Below are 25,835 nucleotides of genomic sequence, written 5' to 3'. Positions count from 1 at the left end.
GTTTAAATAGTGAAATTCAAAAACTTGTTCTAGTCTTGTAACAAGAAAGGATAGCTTTCTAACTCCAGCCAGGGACAGGGCAAATTTGTATATTTGATTGGACCTGCTATACCAGCTGATCATTATTTTAATATGTTTGTTTATGTTTTGATTTTACAGTTTTGTTTTTCTGTTTACATCTTAATAAAATGAGCTCATTAAGTTATTCAAATCTATTCTTTATTTAAAACACAACAAATGGCGACGAGTGATGAAAGAAATGATATCAGAAGACTGAAACATAAAAGAGGAGCACTAAAAGGCCAGATTACAAGAACTCTACACCTATTAAAAAGCAAGGGTTCATCAGTCAATGATGCTCCTGGCAGATTAAATGTAGCAGAGGAAGCTTGGCATAAATTCATCTCACTACACGAAGATATTTTACAAATAGAAGATGAAGATGATTTTGAACAAGAAGAAGATTACAGGGCTGATGTAGAAGAGGTATATTTAGAGATAAGAGCATTGTTACAGCCATTCTTTATACCGAACAAATCTACAGATGAACACACAACTTCTATATCAGTTGCACACGATAGCCATGTACCTAACATTAACTTTACACCTTACACAGAGAACGAGACATTTAAAAACTTTTTGATGAGACTTGAAAACTATTTTCAGTTAAAGAAAATTACAGATGAAAAGACCAAGACATGTTTGTTTGTCAGTACACTTTCTCCAGAGATGCACCAAACGTTGTGTGATACATTAGCTCCTGAGTTACCAGGTGACAAAACCTTCAATGAACTCACAGAATCTTTGAAAAATTGTCTTGAGCCTTCACCTAGCATACTAGCTAACCAACATAAATTTGTTTGCAAGGTTCAAGAACCTGGAGAGAACATAGCCGTATATGCCAGAGAACTTAAACGTTTAGCAACGGACTGTGATTTTTATTGTTATAACTGTGAAAGTACGGTAAGTGATATGTTCTTAAAAATGCAGTTCATACGGGGGTTAAAAGACAATGAAATTAGAATTAGACTTCTTCAAGAAAAAGATGGTAAAATTTCTTACAACGAAGTGGTACAAACTGCGATTTCCATTGAACAATCTAAATCTGAAAGTTATGAGATTAACCGGAGAAATGGAAATACAATGCTAAAAGAAACTGCAAACATTAACCGCCTACAATCTGGATACAAAGACAAACAAAGTCAATTTAAGGGTAACAAACCCATAGTTTCATTTGAAGATTTAAGAGACAAGTGTTACAGGTGTGGCAGTGAACAGCACAAGGCTAATTTATGCAGATTTAAGAACGAATTCTGTAGGAAATGTAATAAGATTGGACATATTTCAAGGGTTTGCTTATCTAGAAGTGGAACTGATGTAAGAACTGGGAAAAACAAGGAATTGAAATCAAACTTAATTGATATTGAGGACAACCATTCATCGATCCACGAGGTTTATACAATGGGATCAACTTCATCTGGAAGTGATAAGTTTTTAATAGATGTGGACATTGAGGGAAAGAAGCTGAAGATGGAACTTGATACAGGAGCAGCGTTAAGCTCAATATCTTACAGCGATTTTCAATCACTACATGTAAATAAACGTCTTTTCAAAACCGCTGTTGAAATGAAAACATATACTGGTGAAATCATCAAGCCTCTTGGAGTTTGTTTTGTCGATTGTAAATACAGAGATTTTAATTTCTATGGAAAGTTGTATGTCCTGAGACAAGAGGTTGAGCCAATATTTGGAAGAGAGTGGCTGAGAGAAGTAAAAATGGATTGGGCAGATATCAAAGTGGTTGAAAGTGATTGTTCAGAAAAATTGGACAAACTATTGACAGAGTTTCAAGAAATTTTCACTCCCGGAATCGGAAAAATTACATCAGAACAAGGTCACATAGAGTTAAAAGAAGGAGCTAGACCTATTTTTATCAAACCTCGACAAGTTCCTTACGCATTGAAGAAATCAGTTGAAGAAGAACTAAATAGACTGGAGAGTAATGGAATAATATCAAAAGTTGAAAATTCAAAATGGGGAACTCCTATTGTTCCAGTAAGAAAGGCAAATGGAAACGTAAGAATTTGTGCTGACTACAAAGTGACGGCAAACAAACTTATATGTGACGACAAATACCCAATCCCGCGAATTGAAGATATTTTTTCTAACATGAATAAAGGTCGATATTTCTGCACATTAGACATAAGTAATGCTTATCTACACCTTCCGATGGACGAAGAATCTAGAGAAATACAGACCATAAGTACACATCTGGGACTTTATAGAGTAAATCGAATGATGTTTGGCATAAAAGTTGCACCAAGTATTTGGCAACGGTTTATGGATAAGGTTCTCCACGGTCTGGAAGGTACAGTTTGTTTTTTTGACGATATTTTGATACAGGGGAGCACTATTTCAGAGACATTAGATCGCCTACAGAAAGTTTTTGGAAGAATCAAACAGTTTAACTTGCGCTTGAATCGTGACAAATGTAAATTTTTCCAGAAGAGTGTCAAATATTTAGGACATGTCATAGACGAAAATGGCTTACACAAATCTGCTGATAATATCGAAGCTATAATTAAAGCCAAACGACCAAGTGATGTACACCAGCTAAGAGTATTTTTGGGTCTTGCCAACTATTACACACGTTTTGTACCAAACATGTCCAGCTTACTGGAACCACTGAATGGTTTGTTACGGCAAGGAAAACAATTTACGTGGACTCAAGAATGTGAAGATGCATTTCTGAAAGTAAAAGCAGAAATAACAAGTGATCAAACTCTAGCTCACTATGACCCAAATGAAACATTAATCCTAGCAACAGATGCAAGTCCTACAGGGCTAGGAGCTTGCTTATCACATAGATACAAGGATGGATCTGAGAGGCCCATTGCATTTGCATCAAGATCGCTTACGAAAACAGAACGCAAATACAGTCAGATAGATAAAGAAGCTGTGGGAATTTACTGGGGCTTAAAGAAATTCTTTGCATACTGTTATGGAAGGAAGTTTGTTTTAATAACTGATCACAAACCCCTTGTAGCCATCTTCAACCCGACAAAGACCTTACCATCTATGACTGCATCAAGGATTTTTAATTATGCTCATTTCTTATCGGGTTTTGACTATACGATTGAATACCGAAGTACGACACAACATGCTAATGTGGATTATTTATCAAGATTTCCTGTTACAGAAGTATCAAATGGATGTGACGACCATGAACGTATCTAAATAATCTAATAAATCAAGTAGAGATGATGCCTGTATGAAGAAGACAAATTGAAGAAGAAACACAAAAGGACGAGGAACTTAAAAAGGTATACGATCATCTTATATCAGGAAAAAGCTTAAAAGAACTCAGTTTGAATGATAATGAGTTTTGTCTACAAGACGGTTGCATATTCAGAGGGCATAGAATTTGTGTACCTTCCACTTTACACAAACAAGTCTTGGAAGAATTACATGCTGGTCATATGGGCATGACAAAAATGAAATTGCTAGCTAGAAGCTACTGTTATTGGAGGAATATGGATCAAGAAATTGAAGCTATGGTGAAACATTGTCATTCATGTCAACAAAAATTGAAAAATCCACCTAAGGAGACAACTCACCCATGGGAGCTCCCGAACGGACCTTGGGAACGCATACACATTGATTTTGCTGGTCCACTGCGGGGTTGGTGGTACTTAATCGTCGTTGACGCTTACAGTAAGTGGGTAGAAATTATACCTACAAAATCTACAACCACAGCTTGGTGTGTTAAGCAATTGGATAGATTATTTACAACCTTCGGGTTTCCTCATGTCCTGGTATCAGACAATGGAACTCAGCTAACTTCAAAACCTTTCAAAGATTTTCTCACAAGGTATGGAATAATACAAAAAACCATAGCTCCATTTTGTCCTAAGTCAAATGGACAAGCTGAAAGGGTGGTCCAAACTGTGAAGAGCCTTATAATTGCAAATGGATGTGTCGAGAGCAAGATTAACACTATACTAAAACAGTTGAGAAAAACACAGCATTCCACGACTGGGAAGTCTCCCTATAGCCTCATGTTTGGGAGGAATATAAGAACAGAACTTGATCTATTAGTAGAGAAGCCTAATTTGAAAGAGACAGAGATGCAAGTAACAAAGCGACACTTTAATATAGGAGAGGGAGTGCTGGTGAGGAACTACTCCCTTAATTCAAATGACAAATGGACAGTTGGAAAAATTGAAAAACAAATAGGAAATGTTATTTATCTTGTTAAAATGGAAGAAGGAATTGTGTGTAAAAGACATGTGGACCAAATAAGAAGATTGTAAGTATATGAAGAAAAATAAGGGAGGAGGATTGCTATACCAGCTGATCATTATTTTAATATGATTGTTTATGTTTTGATTTTACAGTTTTGTTTTTCTGTTCACATCTTAATAAAATGAGTTCATTAAGTTATTCAAATCTATTCTTTATTTAAAACACAACAGGACCATTCGACCATTTGTGAATTTGTAGACCCGCGAAAATTATATGCGAGTAACACTTCCTCCTATTGTTAAATAACAACCGAAAATCAAATATAGAAAGGTATTTAAGTGGCATTTCAACAGTATTTTCAAGTTAGAGTGATAATGATGGACGCTTATAGAATTATTCTTGTTACAGTTTTCACATTTGTCATTAGTTTTGATATAATTTAGCTGGTATGCCATGATATACTACTATCACAATTAAATTTATTCAATTTGTAAAGAAATATCTTCCGCGACCACGATCTTGAAAAAAGTAGAAATTTAATAAAAATAATTATAGTACCTGTTTTTATCCGAAGCAAATTTCTTCAGTTCGGATTGGGTACTTATAGAAAGGCCCTAAAATTTATGTTAGGGAGTCCGAAGTTGAATAAAACACTATCTTTATATGTTTACGGTTTGATTTATTTGTTGACGTTTTATGGATGAGAAACTTGGCTCTCTCCCATGAAGTGGTTCATTTTTATAAATTCTTCTGTGTCGGATGTATCAAAATCCGTGTGTATTCTTTTTTACATATGTGTAAAACTTGAAATTATAACTATTTTTTGCATAAAACTTTCACTTGATTACATTTTCCTTGACTTAACAACCCGCCCTGTGAAACCCAACCCGAGCTTGGGGTTGATTCATCGTTGGATATACGTTTGAACGATGTGTGATGATTCTTAACTGACATTCGTGTAACCAATGGAATCAAGTATAGTATGACCATAGATAAAACATACGAGTATGTTTTATATGTTAAAAGAACAAACATACGAGTATGTTTTATCTATGGTATGACTAAGTACCATAACAAGATATAATATATTGAGTGAACTAATTGATTACCTAATAAATTCACTCTGTCTTACCTATAGTATGAAGGTATGTTATAGGTGTTTATGTATATTATTTTCCACAGATCAAATTTTGTCTTAAAGGGACTAGTAGGAAAGAGTTAGATTAATGGCTTTGCTACCAGCAATTATGGAAATTATATTATAAATTTTAAATTTATTAATGTGCAATAAATTACTAATTTTTGAGTTGAGTCCATACACTACCTTCTCCTGCCTAGGGGGATTCCAACATAAAATGGTATCCAAGGAGGTTAAACTTATATCCACACCCATTTCTCTGTAACTCAATTACCTTTTTTCAGTCTACACGTTGTGTGTTTTATTTTGTTATTTATATATTATATATTTTTATTTTTGTTCATATATATATTGTGTCTGTTAGCACGATATCTCGAGCAAAATGATTCAATTTTGATTTAATTTGGTTAAAACGTGTAAACCTATATAATCGGACAATGGGGAGAGAGGTTTGGGGTTATATAGGGTAAAAATGAGGTTTTCCCATTTTTTACCCAAAAAGATAACATTTGGCAATTCCTTTTCAAACTATTTTTAGAGCTAAAAATAAACCCCAAAAAAGGAAGTACTGTATATTGAAGCGTTGTTGTATGCCAAACAGTTAAGGGAAAAAATCCAAAAAAGTGTAAAATATAAAACTACCATGTTATTCTTATGGAGAATAATTTACTTTTGTAGCATGGATGTCTATTGTCTATGGCCATATTTAAGTGAAATTTGGAAAACTTGTTTACTTCATACTAAACTATTAACATTTCAATATAAAACACAACTAATTGTCTTCCCTGTGGCAGCAAACTTAAGTACTCAATACAATTAATGTAATTTGTATAGGAAATGAATCTAACAATTTTTAGGGAAAAATTTAGTGGAATTCCAGCCAGGTAGATGCAAATTCGCTTGGTATGGAGGTTTGCTGCGGCGGGGGTATTTTATTTTTACTCCCAGCAGTTTAAAAAATCAATTATGTTTTACCAAACAAAAACAAAGATGCAAAGACATCCGCAGCTGAGGCTGCCAGTCTGTCACGTTGGTGACCTTTGAATGTCTTTCACTCTCTATGCGCCTTGACCCCTGTGACCCCAAACTGGGTACAATGGGACCTTTGCTGGGTAGCCTTTCTAGTCCCACCTCCCGACCGGCGCGGCGTCCCACGGTGATTTTCTATCACTATAATACACGGAGTTCCTGTGGGTACTTATCTGGTTTCGTAACAAGGGAAACCAAATTTGATAATAGAGGTACTTTCAGTTTCTGGTATGATGGAACTGTTTATAGGGTTACCTCAAAACTTCTATTGGGATTACACCGAAATATGATTTACAGTGAGGTGATGTGACCGCCTATTTCATGACACTGTAGAAGGGAAAGTAGGGAAATCAAAGTTTTTAAATAAGTAAAGAAGTTGAATACAGACGGAAATCTGCCTCTTTGAGTTTTCTTCAAATAAAATTATGATCTTTAACTTTTAACTATACTGCTAACTACTGTCAGTACTTTCAATACTTAAGTTAATGTTTCCCGGTAGAAAATAAGTTAATACGCTTGTGTTTATTGTTATTTGAAGTTACATTCAATGTAAAACATTTCTTAAAACTCATTATTATGATGTAAAGCTGCATCGTTATGAATACCGGCATAAAATTTCCAAAAATATTGTGTTTTTCATAAAATAAAGTTTAAACCTTGTATCTAAACATGAATGCTATGCATTTAAATTGTAAATTATTACTAGGTAGTTATAAAAGGTATTGATATTACTACCACTTTAATTACCAAAAACAAATTATTTACAAACTTTCTGTGAGGTCCAACTTGTAGTGGGGTTTTCATTCTCAAAAGAATAAAAAAAAACACGCTTAAATTTATTACTCCGTGTAGAAGTTGGATTCTACTTTTTCCACAGCCAACAACTACTTATCCTGGTTCACACTCACGCAAAGATGAAGATGAAGATGACGGTGATCTGTAGAGTTGTATCGAGTACGTTCCTCATCGTCCTCGCGTATAACGAGCAACATGGCCATGACCTACAGACATCACTAGAACAACCGACTCATCTCCTGTCATCAGTACAAGTATTGTAGCAGCTAGCATTGACTGTACTCGTCACGGTGGAGTAGTGTTTGTGAGCGGAGGGAGCAAGTACTTGGCTATTTTTGTAATATTAAAAGATATAGAATTTTTCCCATTATCACATTCAAGCCTTTTTTGACACAGTGGAAATTTTCAGCAACAATAGCAAGACATATATACAAGCTGTGTTAATGCTGAAGTACTTTAGTATATATTCCTTCTAAGCTGTATGTAAAAGACCTACTTAATACAATAAGGGGATTCTCTGTTACATCCATTCTCAGTCGTCCTACTAAACTGAGTGACGGAGGTGTCATTTTAAAGCTTATAACCTAGCTTTGGAGTGATGAATGGCAACTAAAGAGGTATTTTCCTACAGGGCTTCGCCCCCTAGGGTTTGATTTACATCTAGAGTTCACTTTAAAAGATCCAGTAATTGTTAACAACTTTCATGCTTGACAAGAAGAGGATTTGAAAATGGGGTTGAAGACCCGAAACTAGTTATCCCCTAGGAACAATGGAATTGATTGACGACAGGTCAGTAACCTTATTTATGTTATTAGTGTTTAATTTTCCTATAATTAAGAGTTTGCTTCATCTGTAACTTAGTTCATCAGAAAATTGGTATTTAATTTAACTCGCCTACTATATCAAACAAACGTAATACTTGAAAGGAATAACGGTGTTGCATTAGATTCGTTGTGCCTCGGAAACAAGTTACGAATGAACCCTATTAAAATAAGCTTTTTGAGCCCTCGTACATCATGCAATTATTATAACATATATTCTTTCTCATTTTACGTAAGCTGATGATATTTGCAATAAATGGAAGAAATATGATGTAATATTTCCGGATTTTACTAAAAGTGACAAGATGTCTCAAAAACTGCAGCATTTAAGCTGCATCTTGTAACATACAATTAGATTTTAAGATCAGGTCGTCTGTAGCGTTTTACATAGTGGTGTTCCACACGGGGCTAAACAATAAATGGTTTTTACAGAGGATCGCTTTTATTTGGGTGCCAACTTTTGTTTACTTTCTTACAGGCGGCTGAAGAAAGAATCTAATAAGAAGTTAAGTTGGTTTTGGACTTATCTTGTCTGAATTCTTAGCACATCTTGCAAGTTGTAGGTTCATTTAAAATATTCTGTAAAATATCTTATTCTAAATAACTGATTGATGCTAATAACCTATTACCATTGATTACATTCTCAAGGTTTTTTATTTTTTTTATTTAGCAGTTTGTAGCTATACAAGCATTTCTCTCAAGGCCATCTACTAAAAAGCGTATTATTGATTTAAAAGGGTTAGAAATGTCTATTGTGACCATATGTGGATTAAATGGTTTATTATCATGGTGGATATTATACAGATTGACTATTTCTGTGATACAATAATACTATTTAATCATTTATTTATGATACAATTCATATCGTAAATAATGCATAGCTTCAAATACAATTAATACCCTAAAATGTAATGCAAAGCAATATTTGATACAAGTAACATTATATCAAGTCAACATTTAATCTCGAACTAATTACAACCCAGATAACTTCTAGATAATCTCGACAGCTTTCAAACTGATCGACAACTAATTATATTCCTCCTGTGGGGCAGTTTGGTTTGAATGTAAATATTACATTTGCATATAATGACACAAACACTAATGAATGAATAGGCGGTCTCAAAACCTGTAGGACAGAGCTTGAATAATCTACAACGCGACCTTTTAATGAAAGTGTCAAAATAAACTTAATTTATGGTCAGTATAAATTAAACCAATATTGTATTGGGTGTTTTTGTCAGCCACCTAGTTCACCTTAGTGCTATTGTATGAAGAAGACTAGTGTTATTCCGATTAGTTTTAATTTGGTATGTAATTATACGTAATTATTTTAAACCTCTTACAATAATAAGGATATTAATGTTATTAAAGTTTCAAATGTGAAAAACACATAAATTTATTTTCTGATCAATTATTTAGCCAAGTTATCGATGCATATGCGTTATCATGGTGTCTTATCCTACTTTACAGTAAGTACGTTAACAATATTGTGTTATATTTAATCCACGAAATAAAACTGTGTCCATTAACTCCATATGAAGTTTTAAATAGTTTATAATAATTGAAAAACTATTTTTGTATTTACGAAATTATGAAAACAGGAAATATTGCCTAAGTATACGAATATAGCCATAGATAAACTAATAATTTTATCCATATACAGCGTAGTACTAGGATCATTGACTATGTACCGTATAGTCGATGGTAACATGCATATTTATGACCAGGACTCTCACAACCGGAATGCTTGAGAATAACCGAAAGAAATATTTCGTTGTAACAAAGGCAGGCACGTTTGTTTCTGATAGGGTCAAAACAGCGCCGTCAGTACCGATTACATACACTTTGGGCTTGTTTTGACCATTTGACCTATATCCATAGACATATAAAGGATGGGGGACTTTGAAATAAACTACACAATACTACCTCAACATTTACCAAACGCAAATCATTTAATTTCCAAGATCACGGTTGTCAGGACCCCCGCTCTTGGGGCTTTATATTTTAAAATCCGTCAATTTTGAGGAAACCATCTCTGATATCTATCGTGTGTATATACACAATTATAGTAAGTATACCACAAGAAATCCAATCACAAATAAATAGAATAGAGAAAATAAATTACATTACTGATAGTTTGATATCGAGATTAAATGCAAGAAGATAAACTTTCTAGTCAAAAATGTTTATTTAAAACTTAATACAAAAAGGTATTAAAATAACATTTATTTCTATAGTTTCCATAAAATGTGAGATTTGTTTCCCTTGAGTTAAAATACCAAAACAATTTATCAGCATTTTACTTTTCCCATTACTTTGCTCTTACCCATTACTCCAAACGACAACTGAACAAAACATATAGGTAGTTTGAGATTATTTTGAACTGTAACCTATAGTACGGTAAATGGTCTGTATGAACATTTAATTAATTCGTACATGTCAAAAATAAACAAATTAACTAATTTTGTAGCTGATAAACAAAATAATTATTTATGACGATCATTAACGGTACTAAACGGAGTAGTACCTCAAGTATTTTTAAATATTTTTCGTTTACCAAGTTTTGAAGATGGCAATGATACTGATTAATCACTACAACAATCCATCTCAGTTTTCTAACATAATAACCCTAGAGTTTTCTCGAATTTTGTGATTTTATATTCGTCAAATAATGAAACGTATAGAGCAAAATATGTAATGAGCAATTTGTGCAAACTGTATAACATTTAAGTTAGAAAAAGGTCACTTTGATCACTACACAACTACACAAATAACTCATACTAATGTTGGCGTAAGATCCAAAAAATACTTTTATCACGTATACTACAGATATTGCTGTTTCCCTCACTACTCTCAGTACAAGTAACTCAAGTAAGCAGGGAGGGTGCTGGAGCTTTTAAACGGTTTAAAGCAACACTTGGCTAATGCACGGAGCCCGCTCTTGTAAACGGTCGCTGGAAACATGAGAGAACTTGTATTTCTTTTTGTAAACTTTCGTGTCCTAAAAGGATTTTTCAAGTAAACATTCGACATCTTACATTTTTTACTAAATTTTACACAGAAAAGGAGAAAAGATTCTAGTTCTAATATTAAAGTCCTCATTTGTACTTTTTTTCTCATTTTAGTTTTTTTTTTTTTTTTAGCCTGGGATTGTTTTTTTACATTACTTTAGGCTAGACCTAGGGATTGCGGCATTATCACATAGATAAAATATATTGGTGACTTAGCAGGGATCGAACCCGGGACCTCAGGGACTGAAGTCCCGCGCTCTAACCACTACGCCAGCTCACTCCCCTCTCATTTATACTTTAATATGGATACTTATCCAATTCATTTACTTTCGTATTGTATAATTTATTTCCCCTTTGTGCTGTTTACAATAGAATATGTTCATCTGTTTTTATGTTTCTCTATGTTAGGTAAACAAATTCAATTTCATTCTGTTGTTCAACAAAACTAGAATCTCTCTTGTTTTTTTCATTTAAAAATATCCTTCATCCATATAATTAATTTACTAACAATTTGCGTTCTGCTTGAATATTTATTATTAACACACAATGTTCCCCTTCTAGTATAGAAATAGTGGATGGAAAAGGAAAAGGCTATAGTGATGGCAAAGGTAGTGGTGTTAACATCATACCTTTGACTATTAATACAACCTTAATAAAAACAAAGTTTCTTTAAGGCTCGATAAGTCATTAAAGATTACTATACAATCTCGTTGCATTTTTAATATTTGTTGTTGTTTACTTCAAATAGTTAATACAGTACTTGAAAGTGCGGTGGCTAATCCTGAAGAAATAGCGATTTTTCTGTAGAAATAATAACATTTTCGTTTCTTACTCTCATCGTCAAAGATTGTAGAGCTTAAATGTAATTTTTACACGAACATTTAAATATTTAGTCTACTAATAATTCTAGGAAACACATTTTACAAAACTATAATTCTAGTACATTTGGTACGAAACATTTCAGTAGAAGCTATATTTGGATTGCATTAAACTGGTTAACTCCGGCGTAAGCTGGGTCATCTAAGTTCTGATAATTCCCATCCAGATAGGATTAGAGTTCAAATGAATATTGATATTAGTGTACGGTCTATAAATCACACCAGAGCGATAAATTAAACTACTTAATGTTTTTAAAGTGTAATAACTGTAGTGCTAAGACATACTTTGTAGCTAAGAGAGAAGTTTGTAATTAAATTCTTATGTAGAAATATCTTGCTTACATTCCACGCGGTTCTGTTACCTCAGCCAACAATGTTGGTATCTCCTTGTGTTACAACAGTTACAGTTATTTTTACAAGCGTCATTTTTTAGAGATACATGCACTAGGGATGCATAAACATACATTTATGTATGCGGGTTTATGCATATTTTTTAGGGATGCATAAACTAAAATGTTTGATACACCCTACTGCATTACAGTTATTAGACGTTGTTATATGACCTAAACAATTTATAACTTATAGATTCTACAATATTCTCTGCAATAGGTGCATGAGTTCTTCACTTAAATGGCTTTACCGAAGTAATAAAAGAAAATTAAAGAAGCGTTTTATTTTTACAAAGAGGGCAACGCTGCAAACATTTTAAATTTCCTCTCCTGATTGATAAAAAACATCAGTTAATCTGATTACCAATAAACATTCATTTGATAGCTATCTGCGAGGTCTATTTATTTAGTCGGGTTTTCACTAACAAAAGAAATCACCCTCCATAGCAAACAACTACTTCCTTGTTGTTTTGCTAAACAACATTAACTTAGTACATTACACTATTAGATTAGACGTATCTAGCTATGTATAAAATCTTTTTATAACGTAATAGAATAGAATTGACAATCTTCATCTCTGCAATAGATACATTTACTATGTATTTACTAGATTGATTTACCAAAAACACTCAAAGCAAATTAAACAAGTGTTTTATTTAGAGAAATAGGTATAGAGGGCAAAACTGCAAACATTTTAAAATACCCTTTCCTGATCAAAAAACATAATTTTTACCATTAAAGTAATCCGGTATCCGTAAAGTTTCAGACATAAACCACAAAATATGAAATTTGTACTCAATCATTACTATTGGATCATTACTATATTCAGTGGGAAAATAGTTCCACATGATCCATACAAACATTTTGAACAATTTTATTTCGAGGCTACTTTTCTTAATCCTCTCAAATTTTGATCCATCTCTCAATATGTAATTAAATTGTATAGATGGGTAGCTGAGTGGTTTTTAAACAGCTCATAAATCAGCTCGCCTATAATGTAATCAAAAAGCGGCCGGTTCAATCCTAAAAAGTGTGTGGCTTTTTGATGGTTCAAAACTGGACCCAGCTGTCCTTGATCATTGGGCTTTTAATAAATTGTCTTGAATAATGAAACAGCTGTTCTTAGGCAGAACCAAAGTACAACGATCACACTCCATTCTAAACTCATCAAGCACTCATATTTCGGTTGAAATATGAACATGGGTGGCGTCTCCATCTCAATTGATAATTGAAAAAAACACAAAGGTTTTCAGAAGAACGCAGCATTTCAAGACGTTCATAACACGTCCTTGTTTTTCTTTTTCTCTAGTGTAGTGTAGCGTGGTTTGTCAAAGACAATGGAAGACTACTTAATTACCATGTAGGTGTAGGACTGAGTGACTCACTGATGTCTCACGGGATGTAGACTGATGCGTAGCTTGACCACCTCCTACCTCATTGACCTTCAGGTTTAATTACTAGTTAACACTACAACTACTGCGGCAGTAAGCGCTTTTGCTTTTCTGCCAACTCACAGAATGCATTTGTCTTTCAATCACAGTAAAAAAGGGAATTTACCTTTAATAAAGTACAGAATAAAAGTTTCCATCTTAATCTCTGCTATTCGAGTGTAACTAATTGTGGCTTAAGTGGGTTCTACCATAGACTAACCCGGCAGCCTGATGTAAGTTCAAGATTGCGGATTATATGGATTCAACTATAGTTTTTGGATTGAAAGTCTAGTGCGGCCTTGACATGCCTTTCTGTACAAGCTCTCAACATTATAAAACTAATTTGTTTCCAGTAATTGTGTGATTTTTGTGCTTTAAAAATATCAGAGCTTGCAATGTACGGGAAACATGAATTTTTATCTATTATTTAGAATTTAAAATAACAAGTGAAGAGATTTATGGATTTTCAAAATGGTTTTGTAAATAATTAAAGAGACAATTATGAAATTTCAGTTCATCCATAGTCTATTTACTTTAAAAATCGTTACAGTATCGTTTTACTTGAACACACCCTACACTGTAACGGTACATATTTTTTCAGTTCGTATTACTTCTAATTCTTATTTTTAATTAGTACAATTAGGCATGTTATAGAAAGAGAAAATCCTTTAAAGCTATTTTGGAAATCTAACATAGTTAAATAAACAGAAAGGACAAATTGTAAAAAGAGATACAGCAGGGCGTGGCTTTGTGGCTTTGAGTTTATGATAAAGCTGTAATAAGAAATGAGGTGGGTTGAACATAGATTGTAGCGTGGTTTTCATTATCAAGATTATTATTATATTTCAAAGGAAAGTTTTTACTTAAAATTGTATAAGCCCGTAACAAAATAAATTTTAACTAGCGTACACGTTGCTCGAATTCGAGCAATTGCAAAGTATTACAGGAGTTATTTCGAAACGAATAACAGTCATATTTACAATGAGTTCAAAAGAGTCAACTCAAACATTTCCGGTTGGTGTGTAACACAGACCATGTTTATCTTCGTTATTGATAAACCTAAAGCATTCCGGCCGGTTTTCTCCTTCTCAAAATGCCTCGCTGTACAGGCAACACAGGTCATTGATAGAGGGCCAATTGAGAACAAAAAGTCGTTTTGGGGTAGTGTTAGGGTGCATTTATAACTTAATAGTTGAGATTGTCCAGGGTCAGGTGCTGACTTGATGAGTTAAGCCTATTACGCGCCACTGTTCTGTAGCTACGGTCGTTATCACGATTACGCCTCCTGTCTATGTTTCGTTGTCTTCACGTCGTAGGCATTTAAAAGAAAAAAACAACAATTAAACACATTATAGCTACACAAAACAACGATAAATGCACAAATTTGAGATACAACCATACTAACACAATCCGTCTTGGGGGTTATGTTTACACAAACTCAAATACTGTAGTAAATAAATGTACTCAATGCGTATCATTGGATTGAAAAATAAAATAAATAACAGCAATTAAATTATACAGCTGATCAAAATGTAAACAATTGTGTTCTCCTTAAGGATAACATGGGAACTTTCAAAGCCAATGGGGCAGAGGCCAAGGGACTTTTTCAAAAATGTAAGGCCAGTTTGCAAATCTACGCGACACGCTCTTTCCAATGAGACGTCAATGGATAAAATCGGTTAAGAAATGGCGGAGGAGTTCAACCGACAAAGTTTCATGTAGCGTATTAATTATATAGATTATCATCAAGTAGGATTTACTCATTAAATATGTAGCCCTATGGTCTGTTACGTCTGATTCACGTAGACTAAATATATTAATATATTAAATATATTAATAGATTAATATGTAGTTAGTTTTATCCTGTAATAATACTATACACTTTAATATAGTCATGTCTTAATCAATTAAATATTTTATTTGGTGGAAAACACGTTCTGATACACTAAATACAAGTCTTATAAGACTAAGTAAGGTAATAATAAAAAATAAAATTTAAATTTCGGCTTCAGCACACAGTCAGAAAATTCACATGAGCAAAACGTCAAGCCTAAACATATTATATAGTAGTATACAAAAAACGCTTCTTTAATAGGATAGTGTGTTTTGACTAACAACCAGTTTAAAGTATAGCAATTGAAACTTACAAAAGTTTAAACTGCCTTGATAGCTGATGGAAAATGGATGTTATATTTCACTAACTTTGAAATTACAGTATCATTATAAAAAGGCCATATTATGTAAACTAATGCTTTTGTTGTTCTAATATAAAAACCGGCAGAGCTACCAACGCATACTAGGAAACCCACGCTTAAAATGAGGAAAAATTAGTAATCAAAATGAAATACCCAACAAAACAAACTTTAGATTTTACAAATTATGAGAAGTCTGAAGTTAAATTACCATTGCTAGGATTAAAATTACTTTAAATATTATAGCCTTATAGAAATGTACACTTAAAACATAGTAGTTAACAGTAGTTAAATAATTTAGGTTTGAAGTAAACACATAAATACAGTACGAAGATACTCCTTTTCATTAAGACTAATGCTCCATTTTGTGCGTTTTTAAGCTACTAATAACAAAGAGAATGCCATAACGATAAAACCAACGTTATCGTACCTTTAAAAACGAAAGTTTTACCATTACGTTTAACGACTGGTGGATAGCAATAAATGTGGTATATTCACAAATAAAACGTTTCATAGCTACTTATTAACTTTAACTCACCAATAAAACAGCATAGCCGTTCTAAACATAAAAAGATAGAGTGATTTATCACTTCTATAGGTGTAAGTTTCACTGCATAGGTAATGGAATGTACTGTAATAGTAGGGTTTAAATGTGTATGACAGTAATATAAGGTACAGACCCACTTAAAATAAAATTAGCTTTTCATTAGTCGTATGTGAAATTAAATTATTATTTAATACCTAAGATAAATTCGGGTACATATTATAAAGAATTACATAATCCTACTAATATTATAAATGAGAAAGTTTGGATGTATGGATGTATGTATGTTTGTGACAAGTAAACGCGAAAAATACTGGTCGGATTGGGCTGAAATTTGGTATGATAATAGCTCACATTCCCGATTAACACATAGACGCATTCTTATCTTAAAAGTCCTTTCGGGCTCCGCCCCAGTGGCTCTGGAGTTTCCCATGTTAACCTTATGAGTAATCGTATTTAAAAGGAATAAAAGAATATTGTCAGCTGTTTCAACTACACAAGTTGGTTCTATGATATTGAATAGCATTAAAAAGTTACAAGGTTTACCAACAGGGTGCAGTACTATTATTTTTTTACATTTATGACAACAGCTATCCTATTAAGGCCATAAAGGTAAAATTTTGTTTTTAAAAGGCTTATGTGTAACTATTTTATCAACAGATGTAAAGATCAAAATGTTTCTATTTCGTGTTCTCTTCCCGTTGCAAAGCACGGGTACAACAGCTAGTCATCTTAATATAATAAAAAAATAGTATTTTCTTTTCCGAGTTCGTTTGGCTCTTAAACCCGACCAATTTTCATGAGATTGAGGTATCAAATTGAAGGTAAGCATGCAAAGATTTCAATATCAAGCGTCGGCATATATAGTAGCTTTTTGATGGTTCTAAACCAACTAGCTGTTTCTGATCATTGGTATTTAAATAAATGATCCTCATCTTAGTCAGTAACAAAGCTACACAGATCATCTCACACCATTCTACTCTCACCCTTCACTGATATTTGGGTTAAAATACGCACTTGGGTGGCGTCATCATCTCAATAATTAATAATTATTTAGATAACTAATAATTATTTCAGGGAACAAGATGCTTGAGGATTAAATCAACTATACGGTACTAAAAACTCACTAATTGAATAACGAATTGATACATATCGCACTTTATACAAGTAAAAATAAAATATACTGCAAATAAATATGTGATGTATGAAAGGTTCAACAATCTGAAGTAAAATAGAATGAAAAAACAATCCTAGTCTACACACGTACCCAGATTCCAATCACACTGAAAATCGATCATTCAAACGCAACTGGAAACGAGCCAACAGATCCGCCGAACTGTATCCTGGCTGACCACACACTCACACTATATGTCTCCAACTGTTGTATCACCACTGTAAATATAAACTGAAATACGTTTTATTGTGTTTTATAATAGCTATGGTCCGCAAATAAGATAATTCATACTTAGAGTTCGTGTTCGTTTTACTCATTTTCGAATTTGTTGCATTGTTGTAATTTACTAAACGCTGAATGAAGGGTAACTAAAAATTGTTGGTAAAACAATTTACGGTTGTAATTTGGAATCCTTCTTAAATTAAAACTAATTGAGAAATTTATTCCGTCAGATTTTTCATTCTTAGTTATAGGCCAATGAGAAATACATTCAATTGGAGTTTTCATTTTTAGTATTAAAGCCATTGTGAAATTCATCCTGTCAACTCCATTTTAAGTATTAAAACCTATTGAGAAAATTTTTTTAAGTTTTCTTAGTATTAAAAAGCCATCGTGAAATTTATTCTGTTACAATTCACATTCTTAGTATTGACGGGATTGGGAAATTCATACTAATAGAGATTTAATTCTAAGTCACTTTTACCTAGGTGCCTACTAGTTGGAATATAATTTCAAATGGAGACGTCAATATGATTTACAACGTAACATAGGTTTTTGATGAGAACACGTACAATTATAGGCCTATAGGTTTTCCTTATACAAAATGTATTTTACTAATTATTAATTAAGTATGCGTTTATTAATTATGTACGTTCGCACTAAGAATAACATTTATGTATCAATTAGTAAAATAGTAAAAATGTTATTGTAAACAACACTTTAGTAATAAACTATTCTGAGTATTCAAGCACCTTGAGAATCTTTATTTATTATAAATATTTAAAGATATATTATAAATCAGAACGTAGACGTGTGTTTGTGTAAACGTTGCCAAAGATCGACATTAAACATTCACTACCTTCGCATAATATAAACATAGACCTCTGCACGTTCAAGGTGTCAGTTCCGCTCTTACTTTCCTTTGATCAGCTGTTAACAAACAGCTGAGTGAGTCATGTGTTGTGGTCACCACATTGTCAAGGGACAAATATAAACATCTTGTGCAATATTAGTCACCACTAGACCAAGGTATTGTCAGGTTATTTTAAGCAGAGTCTTGCTAAACCTATGACAAACCTTTTACTCGATAGAAACTTAATTAACTGCCATAAAGTTTCGTTAAAGTTTTATTATTTTAGCATTCAAAAGTAAGACTAAAAGTTTCTTCAAGTTTTTCTTAGTTGGCAGCAGTTAATGATTTGTGTGTTTTTAGTTAACATTCGTAGAGAATAGAGCATTATAATTATATAATATATTGATAAGAACAACTAATTCTTGTGCCAATAGACCTTGACCATGGTTATATGCTATAGATGAAAAAAGTATACAACAACTTCTCCTTTATGTCAAATCCCAATCTTCTTTTGTGTGTTCCACGTCTGGTAAGGCTGGAATGGCTTATCGACTAGATATTCCTCTCTTATAGACAGTTTAAAATTATAAAATAATTGTCATATTGGGTCGATATATAGTTTTAAAGTTAGTAAAATTCCCCAATAATATATGGATAAATACCCCCGCCGCAGCAAACCTGCCAACTAAGCAAATTTCCATTTGTCTGAATTGATTTTCAGTTAAATATATTTTAATAACATTAGGTTTAACGAGTACCTAGGTTTGCTGCTACAAGAAAACTAATAAAGTGTGTTTTTGAGTAAAATATTGATAGCTTAGTACAAAATAAATAAATTTGCCAAGTTTGATCAAAATATATCCATAAACAAGCAAACTACAACATTTGACAATATTCTCCATAAGAATAACATGGGAATTTTAAATTTACAATTTTATAAATTTACAAATTTTTAAATTTTCTCCGTTACTAATAATCGAACAAAAATTCTTTTATATACTAAATTATTTGTTTTTTTAAGCTCTTTAAAAAGGTTTAAAGAGAAATCAGGAAATTTTGTGTTATGAGGGTCAAAAGTGAGAAAAACCAATTTTTACCCCATAAAACCCCCCGTAAAGCCCCGTTCCCATGGTCCGATCGTGCTGGTTCGCGAACTCATTCGAGTTTATCCCGCTTTACACCTTTAAACCAAATTTCATCAAAATCGGACAAAAATTACTCAAGTTATCGCGTTCACGGACGTATATATATATAAAAAAATTTGAACGAATGGTGTTTTTGGCCTCTGGGGACATCAAAATGAAAAAGTAAATCGGTCCCGGGTCTAGGTCTTGCCGTGCCACCTACGGTAATAGCTACTTCCCTATAGGGAAATTCGCTAAAGAAGACAATAAAACACCAAAGCCTTAATTAATACTCATGAATTTACTAAAAGCTGTACATACTTACACCCAATATCGAACTCTGTAACCAAAGGTTATTACCACTAAGCCAGCATAGCCAAAGGAGGACAGCAAATATTACTTTGTAAACAGGTTATTGTATTGTTGTTAGCGATTATATTAGCTTAGTTTGATTTTGTTCTACAACTGATTTAAGTTTTCTTGTGTTGTGATTCCTTAATATTCTGTAGTAACATAATGAAAATGTTCTTGTCTTATTGACAGAACACAAAACAATCAACTTGTTTCCAATAAGGTATGATACATTGTGACAACTAGTTGCAAAACTCTGACGACCTTTGAACAGTCTCTGTCAGGACACGATACCTTACGTGGGTCGTGGACGCGTGGGAAACTATGTACTCCAACGTACGACACAGGAACATTCTAGGATTCTACGTGCAACTGAGTGCATCATTCTACAACTGGTTTAGTCAAGGTAGCTCTCTTATCCTGGAATCGATATTTCACATGTATCCTACAACTATTTGTACAACTCCAAGGCGTTCTTGAGATATGTGAGCACTTATTTAAAACTATTTGTATTGCCAATGATAGTTTATTATTGTCAACTATGTTTATTAAAAATATCGAACTAATTCAAACAAATTGTTATTTAGCCTCTTCGTCGTCGTCTTCATGTTCCAGTCCAGTGAGCTGAAACCCCACTGGACTGAGGCTGTTTTTAGACTATGTCCTGCGAGCCTTTATAACGCTATAGACATAGCTTCCATTCTCAGTATTAAAAACTATTTAGAAAAAAATTAGTTTTCTTAGTATTAAAAGTTATTGTGAAACTTAGTCTGTTACAGTTTACATTCTTAGTATTGACGGGATTGAGAAATTTACACTGATAGAGATTTAATTCTAAGTCACTTTTACCTAGGTTGTACTCTACTAGTTGTATTTCCATTTAAAATGGAGACGTCAATATGATTTTCAACGTAACGTAGGTTTTTGACGAGAAAACGTACAATTATATAGGTTTTCCTTATACCAAAATGTATTTTACTAATTATTAATTAAGTATGCGTTTATTAATTATGTACGTTTGCATTAAGACTAACATTTATGTATCAATTAGTAAAATAGTAAAAATGTTATTGTAAACAACACTTTAGTAATAAACTATTCTGAGTATTCAAGCACCTTGAGAATGTTTATTTATTATAAATATTTAAAGATATATTTACCTACGACTCACTCGTTAAATTTAGAGGAATAGAAAGAGGAACTAAAATAAAGAAATAAGTCAAATAAAAGACGATTAACTAATTGTCAATATTAATATAGCTATTCAACCAACAAAATATTTGACGTGTTCCGGAAAATATTCGTAACCTTGAACCAACGAGAGAGATAAACAGATGAACTTGTCTTTGCACAGTTGTTTCGCAGTGCTGTAATGTTTGCACTAAGTTTGACATAGCGCTGGTATCACATAAGCGCTGCACTGAAACATTAACTCACGAGAGTTTCTGTATGACAAAACAATAGACTTACAACACCGTAGCTTAACTCGTAAAATGTTACTTTTATATGTTTTTTGTATCGTGGGTATTTTTTTAATTTGTGTTTTTCCTGTGATGTGTTCTGTGTAATGAATGATTTGTTCCACTAAATTTGCTAAATGTTACAAATGTTCACATTTTTTTACTAAAGGTATTATCTTTTACAAACATAAGGTAATTAAGACAACAAAGGGGAAACATTATGAAAATTGTAAGTTTCATGTTGAACGATTAAAAAACTAATAACACTAACACAATAAACTTTACAATTTTTTAGCTAGTTATAATTTGTAATTGGACTGTCTAAGCCTCAGGTGGTAGGTTATATTATCCACTTATTGATGTAACTATACCATATCAACAAGTTTGGAATACAATTCTGGGTTGAAAGATGCTGTTTGGCAGATTACTAGTTGCAATGGGTTTTTGTGGTTGTTGAAAAATTCATAAAAAGATGTTCGAAATTTTCTCAACATATCTCAAGGCATAGTTTCTTATCCTTATAAAAAAAAAACTTTATGTAAATAGCATCATACTAACACCAATTTAGCAGTAAAACAATATTGTTTTGTAACCTTGGTAAAATGATTTTCTTATACAATAACAACCAACATAGCCATTATTTTTTTTTAAATTCCAAGATTAAACCATTCTTTAACAATTAAACTATTGATGCTAGCTTTATTCGTTTCAGTTCTATCAAGGGCATTGCTTCACAGTTGGCCCTGAAAAAACAATGGAATTGTTCATTAAACATTTCAACACTTGACTTTCCTTCCTTCCGTTCATTATTGTATGGTTTTTTTTTAGAATCCTGCTGCTTCAGATGAAACTGCAAGGTTTCCTCCCAAGTATATGCTGAAAGTCATGTGTTGCAAAAAAATACGACGTTTAACCCAATGATTTAACTTCAATATTTTTTAGATGCCCAGTTTTTCTAAACATGTTTATTGCCTGTACTGATACATGTTGCAAACGTATGGACAGTTACTTTCCAAGCTTACACAAGAAATGTGCACATCGAAAAGTTTTTTGAAACATCATAGGTAAAAAGTCCAAACTAAAACACTATTGAAAGATAGGGGTTTTGCTCCGAATGCAAACCTATGTTCCAAATGGATTCTTCACTCGATGGCAAAAATTTGAACATGGTTTGAAAAGACTATTGCTTACAATGCTTGAGTGACCCATTACTGTGGTGGTGTCGATTAACAACAATAACAGTCATAAATCCTTAATTTCTCTGTAAACCCTATAAGACATCGACGATGGTATGCTTCTCGTAGTGAATTGTTTTCTATGAAGCCATAGTGATTAGGTAGGGCTAAATATAAAAGAAGTGGCTAAGTCCATTTTGGGAAATTTTACGGTAGAGCGTTTTTAAGGTATGGGCTCAGTTTGTTATTTCCCCTTTGGTGTTTTTGTATTTATTTTTTCTCAGGAATGAGCCTATTATTTCCCAAACTAGCACATGATACAGGATTACCAACGTAAAAGTAAAAAAATTAAAATCGTAAAAAAGGACTTGGTCACTTCTTTCCGTTAGCCCCGTTAGCCCCACTTATTGTGCTCAGCACAGGCTTTAAACTGAAACTCTTCTATAATTTGAAAAATTAATATCTTACAATTATGTGTATAAAAGTCCGTGTAGTGGAGTTATTAAGAGGAATAGGCGATGTTTCAAAAAGTTACCAAATCAATTAGTCCAAGGGAATTATATATTAGTGGGAAAAGGTTTTTAAAAACGTTATTTTCCTGTCCATTTCTGCCCTACTTAGTCTTGTAAGAGCCAAACATGTTTTGAGTCAAATAGAGCAAAGTAGGTTCGAAGTTAAAGTGCAAAGTGCTTGGTGGAAGCAGGATTAACATTCTGAACGTCAATGCCACGTTTTGTCGAGGGTGTCTAACCTTAATTGCCTACGCCATAAATTTAAAACTGTGAACTGGAGAACGGTAAAAAGTATTAGAATGGTTTATTGTTTTGGGTGGAAAAAAATTACACATTATTTCACTTGAAAATACAGTTAAAAAATAGGTGGTAAAAGTTAAGTAACTTCATAGTGTAAAATTATCAATTGATACATACTATCTGAAAGAAACAAATCAGATACAATCTTGTCGAAGGTGTTGTTATTCAAATAAGTTGATTATTAGTCTGTAATGTTGACGAGGAAGGGATCTTTAAGCCCCACATGACCTTGTTATTGATAACTGCTCTATTATAGAGCGGTTCTTTTATTGGACTTGTTTGCTTCTCTGCCAACTCAAGTAGCCAGAAAAACAGCCGTTATTGTCAGAATTTCAGATATTTTGCTGAAAGGGTTTTTGGCAAAACCTCAAAACATCTTTTAAGGGTAAAAACATAGTGAATCAGTATGGCATATTTTGAATAGCTGATTTCCTTAAAAACTGTTTTGACTTCCATAGTTTCTGAGTTATAACTGCATTATTAATTAATAACTAATGCATTTGCCATAGTTATATACTTTGAAGATTTTATAAAATCGAATTTACTTTAATTTAAGTGATCACATAACAAAGCTAGAGTATGTTTCATATTACAGTAATTGAATTTGTATTTGCAGTCGAAAGGAATCTCGCCTTGAAATGATTATTGATTTTGAAAAATATATACGTGGTAAGAGAATAAAAGTTCACTCTATGACCGAGCCTGGAAAAACTTCTTATTGACAAACAAACCATAATATTATGGTTAAGGCAAGTTTGGACAGTAGCATATGTAAGTAAGAAATACACACAAAGGTTTGTGTTCAAAAAATGTAAAACCGGTTTAATTCATCAAACATAATGACTTTCATTCTCGTTATAACAAAAGACATACTGCGACTACTTGTATGAATTCTTTGTATCACTTTCTAGTGAGTCAGAAAGCTGACTTTGATGCTAGCACAGATAAGTTAGGTATCAATGTTGCGATACTGTTGCGGAAAAGCAAAGTCAGTATTTATCAGAACTGGTACATCCTGGTTATATCAGTGAAAATAATCATTGGTATGGGCCAGTGCTAAAAATAAAACATTGATATATCTATGAACCATCGTTGTTTTTCCCCACTATCATTTGAGTCATAACACGATGGTCAATGCCAATGCGTGTAAAAACTTATTACACTTGTTTCACTAGCTAAACATATAAATAATAAATATTGTGTTACTTAAATAATTGTGCTTTATTTTTCAGTAATTATTTCTGATTGTTATGTCAACTGAAAGGGGAGCAAAATAACCGAAATTAAAGAGCAATGACTGCAGAATATAGTGATTTACCTTGGCCAGAACCATTAAAATCTTTAAGTAAAAACGATCAAGTACGCGTGATATAAATTCCAAAGCATGAACACACTAATAACTTATCTCAGGATCGTACTGGTTACTAAAATAATATTACGCTTAAAAGAGTAAAACACAATAGATAGGATGATGCATAACACTTCGTAGTGTTAGTTCTAATGTAACTAATAAAATGTGGAACCCCTAGACCTCCCCAAAAACTTGTATAGACATATTTTAATTTAGAATAGAATATTTTTTTAAGAATTTGTTTTGTTTGGATGGGACTTTATTCATCGATATACGAGATTATCAATTTACTGTAACCATTTTGATATCCTATCAAAGTTTTGTAATATACCTCATAATCCTCCCCTAGTTTACACGTTTAATGAGTTTGTTCGAGGTGTGCAGCCCTGAGGGCTGCACACCTCGAACAAACTCAGCCCTGCTTAAGTTCTGGCAGTAAACCTTTTTATTTGTTCACGTCTGAACCTAATGTTGTTGTGCTTCCATCGTAAAACTTAATACATAAACGTAAACTCTCCCTGATAACTTAAATTTGGTGTCTCGTCTCACTACAACAACTCTACAAGGATGTAAATGGCTTAATCAAGCCTGCACATGTGGTTTACTTAATACAAGTAAACATGACATTACAAGCACGAAGGGTTTCTGGTTGTATTTGAATCAAGCTTCCTTTAGGATGTGAAAACAGTTCTGCGGACACGGATACTTTAAGCTGCACTATCAATATTAATTCTAACAGTATAAAGATTTGAATCAGCATACCCTTAGTGAATCTGTTTTCATACCCCAAATATAGAGCAAGATTCAATTTTTAAATTAAAAAAAAAAAAATTATGGTATGGCA

General features: G+C 32.9%; 1 protein-coding gene across 1 annotated transcript; it reads left to right on the top strand.

Moving 5' to 3' along the window:
* Positions 1 to 237: 237 nt before the first annotated feature.
* On the top strand, positions 238 to 25,430 carry LOC129002200 (uncharacterized protein K02A2.6-like). Its single transcript, XM_054429842.1, has 4 exons — positions 238 to 2,368; positions 20,468 to 20,599; positions 24,552 to 24,628; positions 25,368 to 25,430. The coding sequence occupies exons 1-4, from the start codon at positions 238 to 240 to the stop codon at positions 25,428 to 25,430; spliced, it is 2,403 nt and encodes an 800-aa protein (XP_054285817.1).
* Positions 25,431 to 25,835: the final 405 nt, after the last annotated feature.

The sequence above is a fragment of the Macrosteles quadrilineatus genome, unplaced genomic scaffold (assembly GCF_028750875.1).
Source record: "Macrosteles quadrilineatus isolate MER2022 unplaced genomic scaffold, UCM_ALF_1.0 Scaffold_1__1_contigs__length_201487025, whole genome shotgun sequence".
NCBI lineage: Eukaryota > Metazoa > Arthropoda > Insecta > Hemiptera > Cicadellidae > Macrosteles > Macrosteles quadrilineatus.
This window is presented reverse-complemented; position numbering and strand designations above follow the sequence as displayed.